Source organism: Nesoenas mayeri (genome assembly GCF_963082525.1).
Source record: "Nesoenas mayeri genome assembly, chromosome: 30".
Lineage (NCBI taxonomy): Eukaryota > Metazoa > Chordata > Aves > Columbiformes > Columbidae > Nesoenas > Nesoenas mayeri.
In genome coordinates this window covers 1,200,762-1,223,537 of record NC_137564.1, presented here as the reverse complement: position 1 = coordinate 1,223,537, position 22,776 = coordinate 1,200,762, and the positions used below count along the sequence as shown (strand labels likewise).

At 65.8% G+C, this 22,776-nt stretch overlaps 4 protein-coding genes across 12 annotated transcripts in view; 2 read left to right on the top strand and 2 right to left on the bottom strand.

The window, feature by feature from the left end:
- Window positions 1–68: 68 nt before the first annotated feature.
- On the bottom strand, window positions 69–4,436 carry CHRNB2 (cholinergic receptor nicotinic beta 2 subunit). Of its 9 annotated transcripts, XM_080361251.1 has the most exons (7): window positions 3,664–3,781; window positions 3,554–3,582; window positions 3,322–3,446; window positions 3,002–3,046; window positions 2,215–2,324; window positions 1,143–2,097; window positions 69–354 (listed from the first exon to the last, which is right to left on the bottom strand). In XM_080361251.1, the coding sequence occupies exons 3-7, from the start codon at window positions 3,352–3,354 to the stop codon at window positions 184–186; spliced, it is 1,314 nt and encodes a 437-aa protein (XP_080217377.1). In that variant the 5' UTR covers window positions 3,355–3,446; window positions 3,554–3,582; window positions 3,664–3,781; the 3' UTR covers window positions 69–183. The 9 variants fall into 9 exon arrangements, with proteins under 9 accessions (XP_080217377.1, XP_080217381.1, XP_080217374.1 ...); XM_080361255.1 differs by lacking the exons at window positions 3,322–3,446; window positions 3,554–3,582 and adding an exon at window positions 4,107–4,436 and having other exon boundaries at window positions 3,664–3,809; XM_080361248.1 differs by lacking the exon at window positions 3,554–3,582 and having other exon boundaries at window positions 3,002–3,040; window positions 3,365–3,539; window positions 3,664–3,784.
- Window positions 4,437–4,818: 382 nt separating this feature from the next.
- UBE2Q1 (ubiquitin conjugating enzyme E2 Q1) lies at window positions 4,819–10,954 on the top strand. The gene is given in 18 exon segments (XM_080361038.1): window positions 4,819–4,951; window positions 4,953–5,078; window positions 5,080–5,208; window positions 5,210–5,251; window positions 6,187–6,234; window positions 6,236–6,292; window positions 6,580–6,684; window positions 6,923–6,973; window positions 7,842–7,982; window positions 8,258–8,342; window positions 8,600–8,660; window positions 8,825–8,915; window positions 8,993–9,034; window positions 9,036–9,052; window positions 9,240–9,288; window positions 9,693–9,788; window positions 9,870–9,936; window positions 10,784–10,954. Coding segments are annotated over 18 exon segments (1,269 nt in total). The 5' UTR covers window positions 4,819–4,921; the 3' UTR covers window positions 10,816–10,954.
- A 2,813-nt stretch (window positions 10,955–13,767) lies between these two features.
- On the top strand, window positions 13,768–18,057 carry SHE (Src homology 2 domain containing E; the record flags this gene model as incomplete). Its single annotated transcript, XM_080361013.1, is given in 10 exon segments — window positions 13,768–13,938; window positions 13,941–14,126; window positions 14,128–14,163; window positions 14,718–14,844; window positions 15,485–15,507; window positions 15,510–15,777; window positions 16,580–16,689; window positions 16,691–16,731; window positions 16,802–16,921; window positions 17,871–18,057. Coding segments are annotated over 10 exon segments (1,269 nt in total).
- A 4,110-nt stretch (window positions 18,058–22,167) lies between these two features.
- The window catches only part of IL6R (interleukin 6 receptor), a gene marked incomplete at both ends in the record, with an annotated part of 2,898 nt that continues 2,289 nt past the window's right edge, over window positions 22,168–22,776 (bottom strand). The window contains 3 exon segments of the mRNA XM_080361114.1: window positions 22,168–22,299; window positions 22,301–22,542; window positions 22,627–22,690. Of these exon segments, the coding sequence (XP_080217240.1) occupies window positions 22,168–22,299; window positions 22,301–22,542; window positions 22,627–22,690 (438 nt within the window).

The window sequence follows — 22,776 nt, the reverse complement described above, 5'->3', positions numbered from 1 at the left end:
CTCTTCCAGAGGAACCGGAGCCCCCGCTCACCCCGGCTCCTCTTACCCACGCGGTGGGGACACAAAATGACACCAAAATGAACCAGCCCCCTCCACTGTGAGTATTTATTAGTGGGTGGTGGCTGCACCCGGCGCTCCCACCCCCGGCGCAGTGCCAGAGCCGCGGTGCCGTCCCCCCCGGCGTTATTTGGAGGCGGGGGTGCCCTGGCCGCGGTTGAGCAGGGAGTTGCTGGCGTAGTTCTGGAAGAGCGGCTGCAGGAACATGCCCACGGTGCCGAACACGCAGACGAAGACGAAGATCCAGAGGAAGAGGCGGTCGATGACCATGGCCACGTACTTCCAGTCCTCGCTCACCTGGGGGGACGTGGGGTCAGTGGCCGTGCTGTCACCCCCCCAGTGTCACCCGGGGGAACACGGCGGCTCCGCGGAGCCCCGAATCTGCTCCCGTGCCCCCCCGGGACTCGCTCTCCCCGCTTCTCTGCCAAAATCTGCAGCCTCACGGTGCGGCGCAGGGTCAGGGCCCCCCCGGCAGCCTCCGGCTTCCCCAGTGGCTGCTTTGGGGGGGCCAGGGAAGGGCAGGGGCTGCAGGGGGACGCGGGGATGGGTTGGGGACCCCCCAGGGGTTTGTACGCGTCCCTTCCTGTGGTGCAGCTGTGAACCGGCGAGCGCTGCGCCCCCCCCAGCCCTGCCCGCACCCCCTGCCTGCACCCCCAGTGCTGCCCACAGCCCTTCCTGCACCCCCTAACCCTTCCTACACCCCACATCTCCACTTGCACCCCCTAACCCTGCCTGTGCCCCCCAGCCCTACCTGCAGCCCTGCCTGTACCCCATATCTCTGCCTGCACCCCCAGCTGCGTCCACAGTGCTGCCTGTACCCCCCCAGCTCTGCTCACAGCTCTTCCTGCACCCCCTGACCCTTCCTGCACCCCCTGACCCTTCCTGCACCCCCTAACCCTCCCTGCATCCCCTGACCCTCCCTGCGCTCCTGCCTGCGCCCCACATCTCTCCCTGCACCCCCTGACCCTTCCTTCACCCCCTAACCCTTCCTGCACCCCCTAAGCTTCCCTGCACCCCTCCCTGCACCCCCTGACCCTCCCTGCACCCCCCGACCCTCCCTGCGCCCCCGCCACCCCCTGACTCACGCTCTGGTCGTCGTCCTCGCTGCGCATGTGGTCGGCGATGAAGCGCACGCCGTCCACCGCCTCCTCCAGCCCGCAGCCGCAGCCGCCGGTCCCCGGCGCCCGGCCCTGCCGCTCCCGGTACCCGTTGAGCCCCTCGGCCTTGGCGGCGCCGGGGTTGGCGTAGCAGGCTCCGGCCCGCAGGAACAGCGTGGTGGCGGCGGTGGCGGCGGCGCGGTCCTGGGTGTGCCGGCGCTGGCGCAGGCGCTGGCGGGCGCAGTTCTGCCGCGGCTGCTTCATGAAGAGCAGCGCCGGGAGCTTGTGGAGGAAGAGCGTGCGGACCCAGGGCGGCATGGTGTGCGTGGTGGGCGAGCGGTGGTGCACGTTGAGGACGCAGACGCTGGTGACGATGGAGAAGGTCACCAGCACCATGGTGAACATGAGGTACTTGCCCACCAGCGGCACGTCCAGCGAGGTGGGCGGCACGATCTTGGAGATGAGCAGGAGGAAGACGGTGAGGGCGAGGAGGACGGAGATGCACAGGGTCATCTTCTCGCCGCAGTCGGAGGGGAGGTAGAAGACCAGGATGGCCAGGGAGGTGATGAGGATGCAGGGGATGATGAGGTTGATGGTGTAGAACAGCGGCTTGCGCCGGATGATGAAGTCGTAGGTGATGTCCACGTAGGTGGAATCCTCGGGGTTCTCGTTGCGCCGGCCCGGCAGCGCCACGATGTCCCACTCTCCGCTGGGCGTGAAGTCGTCCAGACTGGCCACCTCGCTCTTGAGCACCAGGTCGATCTCGGTGCGGTCGTAGGTCCAGGAGCGGAACTTCATGGTGCAGTTCTGCTGGTCGAAGGGGAAATGCTTCACCTCGATCTTGCAGGCGCTCTTGTAGATGGCGGGCGGCAGCCAGAAGATGCTGCCGTCGTACGAGATGACGGCGTTGGAGTAGAACGACACCTCGTACATCCCATCGGCGCTGGGGCGAAGGGGGGAGATATCAACGCTGGCTCTTCCCCATGCCCCCCAAACCCTATTGGGGGGGGGGGGGTCCGGCACAGGGGGCCCCCCCAGAAATGAAACCAAAGCCGCCTACTTGTTGTAGAGCACGACGTCGGGCAGCCAGATGTGCTTGGAGGGCAGCCGGACCTTCTTCATGTTGTCAAAGTCCTCCGGCCGCCAGGTCAGGCGATAATCCTCCCACTCCTGGGGGGCACAGCATCAGCGCCCCCCCCCGCCGCCATGGGCAGGGGGTCCCCAGGATGTGGGGGTCCCACCATGGGGCTATGGGGGGCCCCAGGATATGGGGGGTCCCACCCAGGGTGTATGGAACGGACAGGGAGGTCCCCGGGATATGGGGGTTGCACAAGGTGTATGGGGGTGCAGTGGGGGCCACAGGACTTGGGGGTCCCACATGGGGTGTATGGGGGGCTCAAGGTGGGGAAGGGGACATGGGGGGGTCTTACATGGGGCATATGGGGGGGACAAGGGGGTCCCCAGGAAAGGAGAGATATGGGGGGTCCTATACAGGGTATATGGAGGGGACAGGGGGGGTTCCCAGGATATGGGGGTTGCACACGAGGTGTATGGGGGTGCAGTGGGGGCCACAGAACTTGGGGGTCCCACCTGGGGTGTATGGGGGGCTCAAGGCGGGGGGGCCCCAGGAAAGGGGGGGACATGGGGGGTCTTAGATAAAGCATATGGGGGGGAGAAGGGGGTCCCCAAGAAAGGAGGGATATGGGGGTCCTATACAGGGTGTATGGGGGGGGCAGGGGGGTCCCACACAGGGTGCAAGGGGTCCCGGGGGAGGGGGTCCTGTGGGGGGGTCCCAGTCAGGGACGACACGGTGTCCCCGGCACCGCGGCCGTGCCCGGAGCTCCCACCTGGGTCAGCCAGACATTGGTGGTCATGATCTGCTCCCGCTCGTGCTGCGGGGACACGGGGCCCGTTACCGGGGGGCCGTTACCGGGGGGCAGTTACCGGGGGGGCAGTTACCGGGGGGGCCGGTTACCGGAGGGGCAGTTACCGGGGGAGTGTTGGTTACCAGGGGGTCGGTTACCGGGGAGTCAGTTACCGGGGGGTCAGTGACTGGGGGGTATTGGTTACCGGGGGATGTCGGTTACCGGGGGGGTCAGTTACCAGGAGGATGTCGGTTACCGGCGGGTGTTGGTTACCAGGGGTGTTGGTTACCGGGTTCACTCACCACGCTGATGAGTGTTACCGGGGGGGTCACCATGCTGATGAACGTTACCGGGGGGGGTCACCATGCTGATGAGCATTACCGGGGGGGTCACCACACTGATGAGCATTACTGGGGGGGTCACCACGCTGATGAGCATTACCGAGGGGTTCACCACACTGATGAGTGTTACTGGGGGGGGGGTCACCATGCTGATGAGCGTTACCGGGGGGGTCACCATGCTGATGAGCATTACCGGGGGGGTCACCACGCTGATGAGCATTACTGGGGGGGGGTCACCACACCGATGAGCGTTACCGGGGGTCACTCCCCACACCGATGAGCATTACCGGGGGGGTCACTCACCACGCTGATGAGCTGCGCCAGGGACACCATGAGCTGCACCGTCACCAGCTCGGAGCCGTTGGTGGCCGGGCGGATCAGCTTGTTGTAGCGCGCGGGGTCCAGCAGATACTCCACCAGCCGCTCCTCCGTGTCCGTGCCCAGCCCGCCTGCCAACGGGGGGTCAGCGGGAACGGCCCCCCCGGGACCCCCCGGGCACCTCCGGGACCCCCGGAGCCCCGGGCAGGGCCTGGAGTCCCGGAGCTGCCGTGTCCTCCCGCCCCCCGCCCCCGGTACCGCAGCGGGTCGGGCAGCCGGGCCCCCATCCCGCACAGCCCCGGTTTGGGGGGGCACCGGGGGCGCGGGGCCGGTACCGGCCGGTTCTGTGCAACAGGCGCGGGCCCGGTGCGGTGCCCCCCCCCGCCGGTGCCGGTGCCGGTGCCCGCTCCCCCCGCCCCGGTACTTACGCCTGAGGGCGGCGAGCAGGCAGAGGACGCGGAGCAGCGCCATGGGGGCGGCCCTGGCGGCGCCGCTGCGGCTGCCGGTGCCCGGGCGCTGTCCCCGGTGCTGCCCGCGCTCTCCGCGGTGCTGGAACCGGCGGCCCGGGCGGGGCGGCCCCGGGCGGGAGGCGGTGCCGGGAGCTGCGCCGGGGCCGCCCCGCGCTCCCCGCTCCGTCACCGCCGCCGTCAGCGGCCCCGGGGCCGCCCCCGCCCCGCCGCGCCCCGGGGACACCGGCGGAGCGACGGGCGCCGGGGATGGGACGGGGGTCGCTCCACCGGGGTCAAGTCCCCGCCACCCCCGGGTCCCCCCCCGCAGCTCTGGGACCTCCCGGGACCCCCCCAGATCCGGGACCCGCCCCGGGCCGCAGGGACCCCCGGACCCTCCGCCGCCGGCGGCGCCGCGTGACCCCCACGTGACCCCGACAGACCAGGGGCGGCGCGACCGGGAGAACCGAGCCCCGCCCCTCCCGCCGACCACGCCTCTTCTCCTCACGCAGCCCCCGCCCCTCCCACTGACCACGCCCCTTCCCCACACCGAGCCCCGCCCCTAGCGCTCGCCGCGCCCCTTTAACATTCCGGGGCGACTCCCCCGAGTACACGTCACTTCCGGCTCGGCGCTGCCTCGCCCGGTTGTGCGAGCGTCGCGGTCGGTCGAGGCCCCGCCCCTTCCGCTGGCGGCGGGAGGGGTCACTTCCGCAGAGCGGGGCCGTCCCGCCGCCATCTTGGGCCGGCTCCGGGGGCTGCGGCGGCGGCGGCGGCGGAGCGGGTCCCTCCATGGGAAGATGCAGCGGGCGGGGCCGGAGGAGGCGGCGGGGGTCGCAGGCGGCGGCGGGGGGAGGCGGCGGAGGCGGCGGGCGGAGCGGGGCCGAGGTGGCGGTGGCGGCGGCCGCCCCTGTCCCGCCGCCCCCCGCCCCGAGCGGGCGGCTCCTGAAGCGGGAAGCTGCGGCTGCTCGAGTCCATTTTCCACCGGGGCCACGAGCGGTTCCGCATCGGCAGCGCCTGCCCGGACGAGATCAGCTGCGAGTTCGTGCCGGGGGCCGGGGCCCGCGCCGGGGCCTCCGCGGCCCGGGGGCCCGCCACCGGGGCCCGTCCGCATCCACTGCAACATCACGGTGAGAACCGCGCCGGGGGGGCGGGACCGCGGGGGAGACAGAGACCCCCCCACACCTACACCCCCCCGGGCCGGTTGGGTTGGGGAAAAAAGCGACCGCTGGGGTCACCGGGTGGGGGGCGGGGGGGATAAAACCGGGTACGAGCCCCGGGGCGACCCCCCGAGTTGTCACCCACCTGGGGGGGCACACACGGGGTGTCACCATCCCGGGGTCCTCCCATATGAGACACCCCCAATGTGAGACCCTGCACCCCATGCTTTTATATTTCTCCCCGTTTTTGGCGAGGGGGGGGTGAATTTAGGACCTGGGGGTGTCCCCCCATATGAGACACCCCCCAATATGTGACCCTGCACCCCGTGGTTTTATATTTCCTCCTGTTTTTGGCGAGGGGGGTGGGGGGATTTAGGACCTGGGGGTGTCCTCCCATATGAGACACCCCCCAATATGCGACTCTGCACCCCTGTGTTTTTTATATTTCCCCCCGTTTTTTGGCGAGGTGGGGGGGGGATTTAGGACCTGAGGGTGTCCTCCCATATGAGACACCCCCCAATGTGTGACCCTGCACCCCCGTTTTTGGCGAGGGGGGGTTGGATTTAGGACCTGGGGGTGTCCTCCCATATGAGACACCCCCCAATATGCCCGACCCCTGCACCCCGTGTTTTTATATTTCCCCCCCATTTTTTTGGGGGGGGGGGGGGGATGTAGGACCTGGGGGTTCAGCCCTGAGAACCCAAATGGCAGTTGGAGCCGGGGGGGGTCGGGAACCAGCACCAGGAGCAGAGGAAACGACCTCAAGTTGCACCGGGGAGGATGAGGGTGGAAATTCGGGAGGAGTTTCTTTGCCCCCCAAAGCGCCGTGAACCAAAACGTCCCCGGGGGGGGTCTGTGGGGCTGCTCGTTGCTCAACCCCCCCCCATTTGTTTCCTTCTCCCCAGGAGGCTTATCCAGCCGTTCCCCCGATCTGGTCAGTGGAGTCGGACGACCCCAAACCTGGCGGCCATCCTGGAGCGGCTGGCGGACGTCAGGAAGGGGAACACGCTGGTGAGGGGGCTCTGCCCATTCTGGGGGGGTCAGACCCCCCCGGGCACTGCGGTGGGGTCGGGACACTCGGGGTATCACACTATTTCGGTTGGAAAAGCCCCTCGAGGTTGAATCCAACTATCACCGCACCCCACGTCCCCAAGAACCTCATCCCCACGTCCCTTCGACCCTCCTGCTCCCATTTCTCTGCCGTTTGGTGCCAGGGTGTAATTCCGGCCCCCCCCGTGTCCGTGCAGCGTTTTAGCACCGCGGTTTAATTCCCCACCGCATTTCCCCCTCCCAAACAGCTTCTGCAGCACCTGAAGCGAATAATCTCCGACCTGTGCAAGCTCTACAACCTCCCCCAACACCCCGACGTGGAGATGCTGGACCAGCCCCTGCCGGCCGAGCAGGTGGGTGAAGCGCAACAGCCGTTTTAAGCTCAGAAACAGGTTTTTCAGCACTTTGCTATAGAGCTGGGGGGGTTCATCTTCTCCCTGGGGTTTGTTCCTGTCCTGGGTGATGCCAGCTGGCTCCATTGGGCTCGTTCGGCCGCTCCGGTGTCAGTTTTTATAGGGTGTTTTGCGTTTGATTTGCTTTTAGCTTAGTTCTGGGTGTAACTCCGGGTTTAAGCTCGCGTTGTCCCCGCAGAGCACGCAGGAGGAGGTGTCCTCGGAGGAGGAAGACGAGGAAATGCCGGAGGTGAGCGTGAGGAAATTTGGCGACAAATTGAACCTGGGGGGTCCAAACCCGCCGCCGAGAAGATAATTCACGTCTCTAGAGCCCAATCCCGGGAGCGCCGGGATTTCCTGCTTGGCCTAAAAATGGGAGGACGTGGTGGGACCTTGAGCAACTCCCGCTGCAGCGCCCGCGGGCGCTCGGTGCTCCGGAGTGGGTGGAATAATTGCGAGTCTCCATGGTGACATTGGGCGATGCGGGCGGCGGGCGCCCGAGCGGCGGCACGGCCGCGGTTTTTAGCAAAATTCAATCAAACTGAGCTTTGCCGGAGAACATGAGGAGTAAACCGGTACCGACACAACCTCCCATAGCCACAAACTTGTGATACACGAGTGGTCGCGCTGGAAAGTCCTCGTGGCTTCTACTCGCTCGGATCCATTGGCCTGGCCGCGTGGGAAGAGCCGGCGGTTTAATCCACTCAGGGATTTTCCTCTGGGTTCTATTTCTCATCTGCTGGGCAAAAAACATCAAAATCCCTCCCAAAAATGTCCGGAATGGCGGCGAGGCTGAAATAACCGCTTGGTCGGGGGGTTTAACCCCGGCGCTGGGGCTGCTTGGACCCAAACGCCGTCGCTTTGAGGGGAAAACGTCCCGCGCCGATGAGTTTTGGCGCGAGCGCCTCTGGTATTGCCAACGTGTGTCCGCGTGGGGTTTTTGCTGGTGAGGGCGGTGGGGATGCGGAGCCTGGGAATTCATCATGGTGCGTGTTTGCCACCCAAATGGGCTTCGGGGTGTCCCGGGGAGGGAGATTCGCCCCCAAAATCCCTCCCGGAGGCAGAGAACCTGCGGGATTTGCAGGAGCCGCGTCTCCCACTCGCTCTGGTCTCCCCAGGACACCGAGGACCTGGATCACTACGAGATGAAAGAGGAGGAGCCGGCGGACGGGAAGAAGACGGAGGACGAAGGCATCGGCAAGGAGAACCTGGCCATCCTAGAGAAAATCAAAAAGAACCAGAGGCAAGATTACTTAAATGTACGTGTCGCCGGCGGGCGGGCGGGCGGGGGCTGCGGCGGGGCCGTCCCGGCCGGCGGTGCAGCGGGGGGGTGTCAATACACCGATTTCGGGGTGTCCCAAGGGGTGGCTGCATCCCGCACTGACATTCGGGGTTCCCCGCCGCTCTGCGCTGGGGTTTTACACCCCCGGGGTGCAATTTCTCGGTGGATTTGGGGGTGGTTTAGGGAGCCCGAGCTGGGGTGGTGCCCTCGTAACGAGGCTGCGGCGCTAACGAGGCCGGGTTGTGCTCGCAGGGCGCAGTGTCTGGGTCTGTGCAGGCCACCGACCGGCTGATGAAGGAGCTCAGGGATATTTACCGCTCGCCAAGTTTCAAGGGGGGTGAGTATTAGATTATCCATTAAATTATCTATTATTTTAGCTATTCTTTTATTTTGGGGTGTTCTAAGAGCACAAGGACTCGGCGGGGGGGAGCAGTTGTAGGAAAACCGCTGCCCTGGGGGTAGTTTTGCTGCAGAATTGCTGCTTTTTGGGGGGGTCTGTGCCAGGCTGGGGGCGTTTGAAATTGGGGGGGGGGGGGTGGCTTGTGTCCCCTTTTTTCGTCCCCCCCACTGACATGTCCGCTCTCCACCTTGTAGGATACTATGCAGTGGAATTGGTGAACGACAGCCTGTACGATTGGAACGTCAAACTCCTCAAGTAGGTGGCGACAAGGCTTGGGGTGGGGGATTTCGGGGTGGGGGACCCCAAAACATTGTCTGCGCGTCGGGAACTGATATTTCCCTAATAAAACAAGATATTCTGATGGTTTTGCGCTTCCGACCTTGACTCGGCCGCGTCGCCGTTTGTTCCCCCTCTCGCAGGGTTGACGAGGACAGCGCTTTGCACAACGATCTCCAGATCCTCAAGGAGAAAGAAGGGACGGATTTCATCCTCCTCAACTTCTCCTTTAAGGTGAGGCCGCTCGCGTCCCCCCCCGCGCCGGGTCCTCCCGCGCGGTCCCAACGGCTTGGCCCCCCCTCTCCCCGCAGGACAACTTCCCCTTCGACCCACCCTTCGTGAGGGTCGTGTCCCCCGGTGCTCTCGGGGGGGTAAGTCACCATTTCTGTGCCCCCATGTGCGCTTTTCGCTACAGTTTGCTCCCTGATACAAGATCCCCCATGCGGGGGGGTTGGATTTTTAATTTCCTGTCTATTTTTCCATCTGAGAAGCCGGAGCGGCGCGTGGGGGGGGTTGTGTCTGTCCCTGCCGTAACGTTGCGCCCCGTTCCTTCCCCAGGTACGTCCTGGGTGGCGGAGCCATCTGCATGGAGCTGCTCACCAAACAGGTGGGTCGTGGCGCCGTTTGTAGGATCAGAGGATTATTTGGATTGGAAAAGAGCTTTAAGGTCATCAAATCCACGTGTTACCCCCCACCCCGTGTCGCTGGGACCCTCGTGTCTGTGTATCCAACACCCCCCAGGTTTGGCGACTCCAGCGCTGCCCTGGGCAGCCTGTTCCAACACCCACAGCCCTTTGGGGGAGAAATCACCCCAAATTTCCACCCTCACCCTCCCCTGGCGCAACTTGCGGCCGTTTCTTTGTGTCCATCTCCCCTCAGCTCCTGTTCCCCAGGCTGAACCCCCCATGTCCCTCAGCCCGTCACATTTGTCCCCCAAACCATTTTGGGGGGTTTCTCACTGCATTTCTCACCAATTTGGGGGGTTCTCACCGCGTTTCGCTGCGTCCGCAGGGCTGGAGCAGCGCCTACTCCGTCGAGTCGGTGATCATGCAGATCAGCGCGACGCTGGTCAAGGGGAAAGCGCGAGTCCAGTTTGGAGCCAACAAGGTAGGGCCGGTAAAGCCCGGGGGGCGTTTGGAGCGGGATCAACCGCCCGCCGCCTGACGCCGGCCCTGCCTTCCCCCGCAGAACCAGTACAGCCTGACCCGAGCGCAACAGTCCTACAAATCCCTGGTGCAGATCCACGAGAAGAACGGTGAGCGCTGACACAAGGGACCTGCGGAGTCTCGTGTTAGTCCGGGCTCAGCTAGGCCGGACATCCAGCCTAGCGCTTGGGTTTTATCTGCCGCAAAGCGTGGAGAGGAGCGCGGCAGCTGGTGTGTGGGGCAGCCCCTCTGTCCTTCCTCAACGCTTTGGCTCTAATTATACATGTATAATTACACAATTCGTTATCAGCTGCTGGTGGGGCAGCCCCACTGTCCTTCCTCAACACTTTGGCTCTAATTAGACGTATAATTACACACGTTGTTATCAGCCGCTGTTTGGGGCAGCCCCTCTGTTCCCCCTCAACGTTTTGGGTCTAATTAGACATGTATAATTACAAACGTTATCAGCCACTGTTTGGGGGAGCCCCTCTGTTCCTCCTCAACGTTTTGGGTCTAATTAGACATGTATAATTACAAACGTTATCAGCCACTGTTTGGGGGAGCCCCTCTGTTCCTCCTCAACGTTTTGGGTCTAATTAGACACATATAATTACACACGTTGTTATCCGGGTGGTGTTGGGAAACAAAAGGGAGAGGAAGCGTCCCGGCGATTTGGGGGACGGGGGATTCGGTGCGTTGGCGCCGCCGCTTTTGGGAACTTTTCTCCCAATGAGCAAGTGATGGGAAACGGCCACAAGTTGCACCAGGTGAGGTTGAGGGTGGAAATTTGGGGTGATTTCTCCCCAAGGGGCTGTGGGTGTTGGAACAGGCTGCCCAGGGCAGTGCTGGAGCCGCCATCCCTGGGGGGGTTAACACACCGATGAGGTTCTCAGGGTGGGTAACGATGACTTCAAAGCTCTTTCCCCCCCACGTCACCCGCGGTCCCCTCGCCCGCAGGCTGGTACACGCCGCCCAAGGAGGACGGTTGAGCCGGCGCGCCGCCCGCATCTCCCGCCTCCTCCGGGACCTCGACGGACAACAGCGGCCGTTACAAATAAACTCGAAATCAACCCGTTTGCAGCGGCCGGCCCGACCCGACCCGCCTCGACCCGCGCGCCGGCCCCTCGCCCGCAGGCTTTCTCGTCACACACCGCGCTCCCGGCCCCGCGCGCCGCGGCGCTCGCCGCCCTCCCGCCCGGAGCGTCCTCCTCCGCCTCCGCTACGGATTTAATTTATTTTCTTATTTCATGTACACTGCTTTTTTTTGTTACAGTGTATGATGGATGTGTATGGAAAATGTATCTTTGGAGAAAAATAATTACAGTTTGTTAATTTGAAGACGCTGGTCTGAGTGATTGATTTTTTTGTGGCCACCCTTTTATTTTTGATTTATTTGGTATAGAAGGACACAGGGCTCCCACCAACTTCTCCCCATCGAGTTTCTCCCCCCGTTAACCACTCGGTCATGCAGAAAACAGGGATTTTGGGTTAATGGAGGAAGGAGCCATCGCCGCTCCCGCGTAGCTTCATCCTCCTCGAGCTGGGATGTCGGAGCCCCCGGTGTCCTCGGCTGGAGGGCAGAGCTGAGTCACGAGCGTCACCCGCCCCTCGCTATAAATCCCCCGTCTTTGAATAAAAGTTATTAGAAAATCAAAGGGCCTCAGAAGTTCGTTATCTCCTCGTGGTTCGTTATCTCCTCGCTCCGTTATCTCCTCCGGCAGCTGTTCCCTCGTTTGGCCTCATTGGCAATAAGCGATGAGGGGGGATTACTGGAGCCGTTTTTGGGGGTTTTGCTGAAGGACACGAGGGTTGCGGTGCCGAGAAGCTGCAGCCTGTCCCCTGGGCTGCTGGGGGGGAGGGAGGATCCCACCAGTTGGGCCAAGATCCCATGGCCACCTCATCCAACACCCCACCAGTTCAACCAACACCCCACTAATTCATCCAACACCCCACCCATTCATCCAACACCCCACCAGTTCATCCAACACCCCACTAATTCATCCAGCACCCCACCAGTTCAACCAACACCCCACTAATTCATCCAACACCCCACCAGTTCATCCAACACCCCACCCATTTATACAGTACCCCACCAGTTCAACCAACACCCCACCAGTTCAACCAACACCCCACCAGTTCATCCAATATCCCACTAATTCATCCAAAACCCTACCAGTTCAACCAATACCCCACTAATTCATTCAACACCCCACCAGTTCATCCAACACCCCACCAGTTCAACCAACACCCCACCAGTTCATCCAACACCCCACCAGTTCATCCAATATCCCACTAATTCATCCAACACCGCACCAGTTCATGCAACACCCCACCAGTTCATCCAACACCCCACCAGTTCATCCAACACCCCACCAGTTCAACCAACACCCCACCAGTTCATCCCACACCCCACCAGTTCAACCAACACCCCACCAGTTTGCCCCACGTCCCACCACCAGTTCTGGGGGGTCCCGGTGCTGGGACCGCCCATCCCTGCCCAGTCGGGGTCTGTTCTCCCAGTGCCCCCCCAGCTGTGGGACCTGCCCTGGATCCACCTGCTTTTTGGGGACATTGTGTCCCCTGCAAACAGGACCCCCTGTCCGGTAAGGATTTGGTGCAACCAGCAGAAATGGGGGGACCAAGAGAACCACCTGTCAGGCTGGGGGGGGGGGGGTCGGCGCATGGGTCTGTGCATTTGGGGGGGGGGGTGTCTGTGCATTTGGGGGTGGGTTCTGTGCATGGGGAGGTGGGTCTGTCCAGGTTCCATACATGGGGGGGGGGGGGGGGGGAGGGGGGGGTTTATATAGGGCGTCCGTACACGGGTACTGTGCATTGTGGGGGGGGGGGGGGTCTGTATACGGGGAGGTTGGGTCTGTCCAGGTTCCATACATGGGGGGGGGGGGGGGGGGGGGGAGGGGGGGGTTTATACAGGGGCGTCCGTACACGAGTACTGTGCATTGGGGGGGGGGGTCTGTGCATGGGGAGGTCGGGTCTGTCCAGGTTCCATACATGGGGGGGGGGGGGGGAGGGGGGGGTTTATACAGGGACGTCCGTACACGGGTACTGTGCATTGTAGGGGGGGGTCTGTGCATGCGGAGGTCGGGTCTGTCCATGTTCCATACATGGCGGGGGGGGGAGGTGGGGGTTTATACAGGAGCGTCCGTACACGGGTACTGTACATTGGGGGGGGTCTGTGCATGGGGAGGTGGGGGTCTGTCCAGGTTCCATACGGGGGGGGGGGGGGGGCAGAACGGGGCTCCCGGGGCCGCCGGTGCCCGCCCGGCCGGGGCCGCCGCGTCCCCCGGGGCCGCCCCCTCCGGATCTGGGCGGGGAGCGCCGGCCCCACCGCCCCCTCCGGCCCCTCCGGCTCCGTCCCGTCCCTGCCGTCCGTCCCGCCGCCGCCGCCGCCGCATGGGGCCCCCCGGGCCGGCCTGACCCCCCCCCCGCAGCCCCGGACACGGGCCCCAGCGAGGAGCCGCGACGGGCCCCCCCCGGTCACCCGCTCCCGGAGCACCGAGAGACCCCCCAGCGCCTTCCCGGGGGGGCAGGAGACCCTCGGAGCCGCCCCAACCGGACCCCCCCGCACCCCCGCCGGGACCCATCGCTGGAGCAGAGACCCCGACGCTCCCCGCCCCAGGGACCCTCCCCCGGGACCAGGGACCCCCGAGGACACACGGGACGAGGCGACCGGCACCCCTGGGGCCCCGCCGGCCGCCCCCGCCTGGAGCCCCCCACCCGCACCGGGGGCGAGGGCCCCGGACCCCCGACTCGCGTCCCCGCGCCCGGGCTGGCCCGCGGCCACCGAGGGTCCCGCTTGGGGGGCCGGGGGGAGCTGGGCCGCCCCCGTCCCCCCCGGCTGAGCCGACCCCGAGCCCGTGGGGCGGCCGTGGGGTGCGGAGGAGCCCCGGGGGGGCCGCGGCACCGGGGTCCTCGCCGGCCCCATGGCGGCCAAGTGGTTCAAGGAGTTTCCCTCCAACCTGAAGACGGTTTCGGAGCGAGCGCGGCCGGGTGGGGGGAACCTGGCCAAGAGCCGCAAGAATTCGGCCGCGGAGCTGGGGGGGTGCCGGGCCGGCCCGGGGGGCGCTAAGGAAGGGGGGGGGCCGCTTGTCCAGGGGACAACCTGCAGGGTTTGCTCCAGGCCGCCACCGGCAAGATGCGCAAGAACTCGCGAGCCGAGGGGGCGGCCGAGGGACCCCCCAAAACCTGCGGCACCTACATCAACCGCCTCATCAAGGTGGAGGCGCACGAGAAGAACGGGAAGGGGCACCCGGGCCCCCCGCCCGCCGCGCTGACCCCCCCCCGAGCAGGACAAGGGGAAGAGCGCCAAGACGGAGACGGTAAGGGGCGGGGGGGGGGGATTGGGATGCGGTTTGGGGGGGGCCGCGCGGAACCGGAGGCTTAAGCGGCTTTGGGCTCCGGCTCATTAGCCCCGCTAACCCCGGCTTTTCATGGCGCCGGCTCTGCCGCCTTCATCTCCCGTTCAAAGCCTCATCCCGGCCGCCCTTCATCTGCCATGGGGGGGACGGCGCAGCGCGGCCCCCCCAGCGCCCCGTCCCCCCGTCCCCGGCTCTGGTTAAACAAAGCCTGACGTCAAGCTGAGCCGGACAGCCGGACTTTCACCCCCACACCCCCCCGCGGTGGCCACGAGCCAGTCTGGGGAGGGTGTTGTCACCCAAAAGGGTCCCCAAGCCGCTCCCCAGCGCTGGGTGCACAGGGCGCTGCCCCCCACCCCAAAGGTTCCCCCGTTGGGTTGTGCCGTGGTTGTGGCTACTCCACCAAAACCACCGCCGGTGTCCCCTTGGGGTGGCATCACCGCCACAACCTCCCACAGCCGGTGTGACCCTCCCACCCCCCCCAGCACCCCCCTGAGGCCGGTGTGTCCCCCCCCCAGGTCATCATCCTGGAGGACTACGCCGACCCGTACGACGCCAAGCGCACCAAGGGCCAGCGCGACGCCGAGCGCCTGGGCGAGAACGACGGCTACATGGAGCCCTACGACGCGCAGCAGATGATCACGGGTACGTGCTGCGGCACCCATGGCACCCATGGCACCGGTGGCACCAAAGGCACCTAAGGCACTGCTGGCACCACCAGCACCAATGGCACCGCCGGCACCGGTGGCACCGCGTCCCTCCGGCTGCAGGAAAGGCTCCCGCCGCTTCCTGCGCTGCGCCGGGACAGATAAGGAGCGGGGCGCTGTCCCCTGTCCCCGCACCGGTGCCACCCACCCGCCGCGCGGCGCGAAGCCCGCGGTGCCGCCCGGGAGGGGGACGCGGCGCCCCGAGGGGTCCCCCCACGGCCGTGCCCCCCGGCCCGTGACCCCCGGCCCAGCCCAGCTGGACAAAACAACAGGAACTGACTGGGCCGGAAACTGGGAATAAAAGATTTGCTGCTGATGGTTTTTTTCCGCGCCGGGGCCGCCTGTTTGGCAGAACCCGGCGCCGGGGGGTGCGGCGGGGGGGGGGGGGGGGGGGTGAGCCCCCCGGGGTGGCCGAGCGCCCGGTGCCGGGTGTAGCGTCCTGGCACCGGGGGGTTTGGGTGCCCATGGGGACGTGACACCGGGAATGGGCGCGTTGGGTCCCAGCGTGGACGGTGGGTGTTGGGAGGGGGTTTGGGCCGCACGGCCCTGTCCCCAACCCCGGTGGCTTTTCCCCGCAGAAATCCGCCGGCGCGGCTCCAAGGGGACCCCCTGGTCAAAGCCATCCTGCTGCTGGACGAGCCCGCGGACAAGGCGGAGCTGGCCAAGCGGCCGGGGGGCAAGGAGGCGGCGGGGAAGGCGCCGCAGCTGTACGACACCCTCTACGAGCCCGGGGAAGGGGGCGCCGGGGGCGCCCCGGAGCGCAGGGCCCGCGGGGGGGACGGGCGGCTGCCCCAGGACGACGAGCGGCCCGCGGGGGAGTACGAGCAGCCCTGGGAGTGGAAGAAGGAGCAGATCGTCAAAGCGCTGTCGGGTACAGGGGGACGGGGACGGGGACACGGATGGGGATGGGACGGAGATGGGGACCTGGGAGGGAATGGGGACACGGATGGGAATGGGGACAGGGATGGGGATGGGATGTAGGTGGGGACATGGATGGGGATGGGGACAGGGACGGGGACAGGGACATGGATGGGGATGGGATGTAGATTGGGACATGGATGAGGATGGGGACATGGATGGGGGATGGGATGTAGATGGGGACACAGATGGACACATGGGGCTGTGGACATGGATGGAGAATGGGGACATGGATGGGGACACAGATGGGGATACACCTGGAATGGGGACACAGGGATGGGAACATGGAGGGGGGGACATGGATGGAGACGGGGGACATGGATGGGATGGGGACATAGGTAGAGATGGGGACATGGACGGGAATGGGGGCATGGACACAGATGGGATTGGGGACATGGATGGTGACATGGATGGACACAAGGGGTTGGGGACACAGGGATGGGAATGTGGAGGGGGACAGAGAAGAGGCTGGGGACATGGATGGAGAGGGGGACACAGGTGGGATGGGGACACAGGTGGAATGGGGACATGGACGGGGCTGTTTTGGGGACATGGATGGAGATGGGGACACAGGTGGGATGGGGACATGGACGGGGCTGTTTTGGGGACATGGATGGAGATGGGGACGCAGGTAGGATGGGGATATGGGTAGGGATGGGGACACGGATGGGGATGGGGGACATGGATGGGGATGGGACCGGCTCTGGGGAGGAGCTGGAGGGGCTCCGGGGTCTCACAGCCCGGCCCCCCCCCAGTCCAGTTCGAGGGCTCGGAGCGGCCCAAGGAGGAGGCGCCGCGGCAGCACCTGCGCCAGAAGAGCTGGACGCCCAAGATGCTGAAGGCGGCGGGCGCCGAGCACGGCGAGGGGCGAGCGCGTGGACCCGGCCCTGGCGCTGGAGAAGCAGCCGTGAGTGGCGGGGCCGGGGTTGGGGGGCTGGGGGCGCGGGGGCTCCGCCGGCTCAGTGTCCCCCCGGCAGCTGGTACCACGGGGCCATCACGCGCGCCGAGGCGGAGAGCCGGCTGCAGGCGTGCCGCGAGGCCGGATACCTGGTGCGCGCCAGCGAGAGCGGCAGCGGCAAGTACTCCATCGCGCTCAAGTGAGTGGGCCGGGGGCTGCGCGGGGGGCACGGGAAATTATAGGGTCCCGGTGGCGTCACAGCTTGTGGGGATGCAGGGGGTCCCACCCTGGGGGGTTATGGGGCGCCCCACCCCATCGGGGGTGCAGGGGGTCCCACCCTGGGGGGTTATGGAGGGGGGGGGTCTCCCCTCGGGGGTTATGGGGTTCCCACCCCATGGGGGTGCAGGGGGTCCCACTCTGGGGGGTTATGGGGTTCCCACCCCATGGGGGTGCAGGGGGTCCCACTCTGGGGGGTTATGGGGCTCCCACCCCATGGGGGTGCAAGGGGTCCCACTCTGGGGGGTTATGGGGTTCCCACCCTATGGGGGTGCAGGGGTCCCACCCTGGGGGGTTATGGAGGGGGGAGTCTCACCTGGGGGGTACAGGGGGTCCCACCCTGGGGGGTACAGGGGTTCCCACCCCATGGGGGTGCAGGGGTCCCACCCTGGGGGTTTATGGGGGTCCCACACCATGGGGGTGCAGGAGAGGTCCCATCCTGGGGGGTTATGGGGTTCCCACCCTATGGGGGTGCAGGGGGTCCTACTCTGGGGGGATATGTGGGTCCCACCCTGGGGATATGTGGGTCCCACCTGGGGGGATATGGGGGGTCCCACCCTGGGGGGGATATGTGGGTCCCCCCCGGGTGCTGCCGCAGCAGGAGCCCCCATTATCCACACCCAGCACCCTGACGGGGCGGGACCCCCGGGACCCCCCCCCACCCCCCACCCCCCATAACGGGACCCAGGCGTCCTGGCGCTGCTGCGGGGGGGGGTGGAGCGGCACGGCCCCCCCCATCCCGGCGCATTGTCGGGAGCGCCGGTGGCGTTTCCTTCCTGAGGAAGCGGAGCCCCCGGAGCCCAAACAATCGGAACAAACAGGGGCGGGCGCGGGTGACGCCGCCACCCCCACGCGTGTCCCCCCCCACCCAGAACCAGCCAGGGCTGCGTCCACATCATCGTGGCCCAGACCAGGGACAACAAGTACACGCTGGACCAGGCGGGCGGCGGCTTCGCCAGCGTCCCCGAGGTCGTGCACCATTACTCCACCGAGAAGCTGCCGTTCAAGGGCGCCGAGCACATGGCGCTGCTGCACCCCGTGCACTGCAAACTGCATTAGCCCCCCCGGGACGGGCCTGAGAACCCCCTGGAACGGGCCTGAGAACCCCCCGAAACGCGCCTGAGAACTCCCTGAAATGGGGCTGAGAACCCCCCGAAAATGGGTCTGAGAACCCACAAAAATGGGTCTGAGAACCCCCTGAAATGGGTATGAGAAGCCCCCGAAACTGGGTCTGAGAACCCCCCGAAACTGGGTCTGAGAGCCCCCCGAAAATGGGTCTGAGAACCTCCCAAAAAATGGCCTGAGAACCCACAAAAATGGGTGTGAGAACCTCCCAAAAATGGGTCTGAGAACCTCCCAAAAAATGACCTGAGAACCCACAAAAATGGGTCTGAGAACCTCCAAAAATGGGTCTGAGAACCTCCCGAAAATGGGTCTGAGAACCCCCCCGAGATGGGTCTGAAAATCTCCCAAAAATGGGTCTGAGAACCCCCTGAAATGGGGCTGAGAACGCCCCAAAAATGGCCTGAGAACCCACAAAAATGAGTGTGAGAACCTCCCAAAAATGGGTGTTAGAAGCCCCGAAATGGGCCTGAGAACCCCCAAAACGGGCCTGAGAACCCACAAAAATGGATGTGAGAACCTCCCAAAAATGGGTCTGAGAACCCACAAGAATGGGTCTGAGAACCCCCGAGATGGGTCTGAGAACCTCCCAAAAAATGGCCTGAGAACCCACAAAAATGGGTGTGAGAACCTCCAAAAATGGGTCTGAGAACCTCCCAAAAAATGACCTGAGAACCCACAAAAATGGGTCTGAGAACCTCCCAAAAATGGGTCTGAGAACCTCCCGAAAATGGGTCTGAGAACCCACAAAAATGGGTCTGAGAACCCCCCCGAGATGGGTCTGAAAACCTCCCAAAAATGGGTCTGAGAACCCCCTGAAATGGGGCTGAGAACGCCCCAAAAATGGCCTGAGAACCCACAAAAATGAGTGTGAGAACCTCCCAAAAATGGGTGTTAGAAGCCCCCGAAATGGGCCTGAGAACCCCCCAAAACGGGCCTGAGAACTCACAAAAATGGATGTGAGAACCTCCCAAAAATGGGTCTGAGAACCCACAAAAATGGGTCTGAGAACCCACAAGAATGGGTCTGAGAACCCCCCGAGATGGGTCTGAGAAACACCCCAAAAAATGGCCTGAGAACCCACAAAAATGGGTGTGAGAACCTCCCAAAAATGGGTGTGAGAACCTCCCAAAAATGGGTCTGAGAACCCACAAAAATGGGTGTGAGAACCTCCCAAAAATGGGTCTGAGAACCCACTACAAAAATATGGGTCTGAGAACCCCCAAAAACGGGTGTGAGAACCCCCTGAAATGGGCCTGAGAAACACCCCAAAAATGGCCTGAGAACCCACAAAAATGGGTCTGAGAACCTCCCAAAAATGTGTGTGAGAAGCCCTTGAAATGGGCCTGAGAACGCCCCAAAACGGGCCTGAGAACCCCCCAAAAATGGGGCTGAGAACCCACAAAAATGGGGCTGAGAACACACAAAAAAGGGTCTGAGAACCCCCCCGAAACGGGCCTGAGAACCCCCCAAAAATGGGTCTGAGAACCCCCTGACATGAGCCTGACAACCCCCCCCAAAATGGGTCTGAGAACCCCCCAAAATGGGTCTGAGAACCTCCTGAAATGGGCCTGAGAATCCCCTGAAATGGGTCTGAGAACCCCCCCAAAATGCTCCTGAGACCCCCCCCGAAATGGGCTGAGCCCCCCCCGTGCGCGGCTCCGGCCCTGCGGGGGCGGGTCGGGCCGGCGGTGCCGGTCAGCCGGTGTCCCCGCCCGTGTGTGTCCCCGCCGGTGTCCCCGCCCTGCGGACACTCCGCCGGGGGCCCGGCTGGGCGGTGACCCCCCCCCAGTGTGGGAGTCCCGCCCCCCCACTGTGGGGGCTGCCCCGCGGGGCCGTGGGGGGGACACGGTGACATTGGGCCATGTAAAGAAGCCGTAAAATAAACGTGATGGCCGAGAGGAGGCGGGGTGGTGCTGGGGGGGCAGTGGGGCTGCAGTGGGCTGGGGGGGGCTGCAGTGGGGCTGGGGGGACAGCGGATGGGGTTGGGGGGCTGCAGTGGGGCTGGGGGGGCAGGGGATGGGGTTGAGGGGGCTGCAATGGGGCTGGAGGGGCTGCAGTGGGGCAGGGATGGGGCTGGGGGGGCTGCATTGGGGCTGGGGGGCTGCAATGGGGCTGGAGGGGCTGCAGTGGGGCAGGGATGGGGCTGGGGGGGCTGCAATGGGGCTGGGGGGGGCCGTAATGGGCTGGGGGTGCTGCAGTGGGGGTGCAATAGACTGGGGGGGCTGCAATGGGGCAGGGGAGGCTGCAATGGGGCTGGGGGGCTCCAATGGAGCTGGGGGGCTGCAATGGGGCTGGAGGGGCTGCAGTGGGGCAGGGATGGGGCTGGGGGGGGCTGCTATGGGCTGGGGGGGGGCTGTAATGGGCTGGGGTGTGCTGAAGTGGGGCTGCAATGGGCTAGGGGGGCTGCAATGGGGCAGGGAGGCTGCAGTGGGGCTGGGGGGGCTGCAGTGGGGCAGGGATGGGGCTGGGGGGGCTGCAATGGGCCGGGGGGGGGGGCTGCAATGGGGCTGGGAGGCTGGGGGTGCTGCAGTGGAGCTGGGGGGATGCATGGGGCTGGGGGGGGGCTGCATTGGGTCAGGGAGGCTGGGGGGGGGTGTCACCCCAGGATCGGGCCCCTCGTTGTCCCCCCGGGGGTCACCCGCCTCTTGGGGGGGGGACACGCAGGTGACTGAGCCCGCAGCAGCCGCCCCGGTCTGGGGGGTGGGGGCAGGAGAACTGGGGCACATCTGCATCCTGCCGGGCTTTTAATAGCGCGGGGGGGCCCTGGCGGCCCCAGGGCAGCCGCCCCCCCCACCCTGCGGTTTCCTGCCCGCTGCAGCTGCAGCTTCCGGGGTGTTGCACAACGGGGGGGGGCCACAGGCATGGGGGGCACCAGGTGGCATGGGGGGCACTGGGTGGCATTGGGGGGGACACAGCATGGGGGGCACCAGGTGGCATGGGGGGGCACAGCATGGGGGGCACTGGGTGACATGCGGGGACATGGTATTGGGGGCACTGGGTGACATGGGGGGGACACAGCATTGGGGGGCACTGGGTAACATGGGTGGGCACTGGGTGACATGGGGGGAACACGGTATTGGGGGGCACTGGGTGACATAGGGGGGGCACTGGGTGACGTGGGGGGGCACTGGGTGACATGGGGTGGCACTGGGTGATATGGGGGGGCACTGGGTGATATGGGGGGGGCACTGGGTGACATGGGGGGGACATGGTATTGGGGGCACTGGGTGACATGGGGGGGGACACAGCATTGGGGTGCACCAGGTGACATGGGGGGGACACAGCATTGGGGGGCACCGGGTGACATAGGGGGGGCACTGGGTGACATGGGGGGGACACAACATTGTGGGGCACTGGGTGACATGGGGGGCATTGGGTGGCATGAGGGAACACAGTATTGGGGGCACTGGGTGACATGGGGGGGGACACAGCATTGGGGGGGCACTGGGTGACATGGGGCACAGCATTGGGGGGCACCAGGTGACATAGGGGGGGCCACGGGTGGCACAGGGTGCATGGATTTGGGGGGGGGGGGGGCACACACAGTGCAGTGTCACCCCCAGGACCCCCCCACGCGCGGGGGGCGCAGTGACCCCTCCCCCCGGAGCGCCCGTACAAATCCACAGCGTTTATTTCCGACGCACGTTTCGCCACCACGTGCCTTAAAACCAGCCCCGGGGGGGCCCCGGGGGGGCCCGGGGCGGCGGGCCGGGGCTGGTCCAGCCAGGCCCCCCCCGCCCCGCAGCGCTGGGGGGCCCGGCCTGTCCCCCGGGGACCCCCCCCGCCCCCCCGCTCCCCACGGCTGCAGCGTCACCCCCGCTTGGCCGCGGCCCCGGAGCCGCCCCCCCGGGACGCATCTCGGGGGCCCCCCCGGGCTGGTTTTCCATGGGGGTGGCACTGCCCCCCCCATCAGAGTGATAGATCCGGGGTGGGGGGGGGACGGCCACTTCTGGTACCTCCAAAAAGGGGGTGCGGGGGGTTGCTCCACATCCCAGCACTGGGACCCCCCCCCCCCAGACCCTTGTCCATCCCCCCCCTCCTCGGTTACTCCCTGGAGAAGAAATAGTCCAAGTTGGTGACGTGTAGAGCCGGGGGCGCGGGGGGGGGGCAGCAGGGGGGTGTCACTGAGCGGGGGGGGCGCCGGGGGGGGGCCAGGGGCACCAGCACGTGCTGCCCCCTCGCCCTCCACTTTGGGGTCGCCCCGTCCCCACATCTGCCGGTACCTGCGGGGGCAGAGCGGGGCGCAGGTGGGGGGGGGGCTGCGGGCAGAGACCCCCGGTGTCCCCCCTTTGTCCCCCCCCCCGTCACTCACCCTCACCACGATGGCGACCAGGAGGGCGACGCCGAGGCCCAGGCTCCCCCCGGCCGCCAGCACCGCGTACGGCGGCGCCGCGCTGGCACCGGCCTCCACGGCTGCCCCTGCGGCACGGGGGGGACACAGGCTCGTTGTGGGGACCAGAGACCCCGGGGGTCCCCACAGCCAACCCAGGGCCCCCCCCTCACCACCGTCTCGCCCGAAGAGCTCGGGGGGCAGCGTCACCCAGTACGTTCCATCCTCCACAGGGAACTGCAAGAGAACGGGGGGGTGATGTGACACGGCCCCCCCCTGCGCTACTGTCCCCGTGTGCCCCCCACGCCATGTCCCACCTGCGA

Excerpts from the sequence above, each read along its gene's own strand:
- CHRNB2 (XM_080361247.1), bottom strand. The coding sequence starts at position 4,149 with ATGGCGCTGCTCCGCGTCCTCTGCCTGCTCGCCGCCCTCAGGCGTAAG. Across the intron at positions 2,325-3,001 it reads CCAATGTCTGGCTGACCCAG|GAGTGGGAGGATTATCGCCT; the intron begins GTGGGAGCTCCG and ends TGTGCCCCCCAG. Across the intron at positions 2,098-2,214 it reads GACGTCGTGCTCTACAACAA|CGCCGATGGGATGTACGAGG; the intron begins GTAGGCGGCTTT and ends CCTTCGCCCCAG.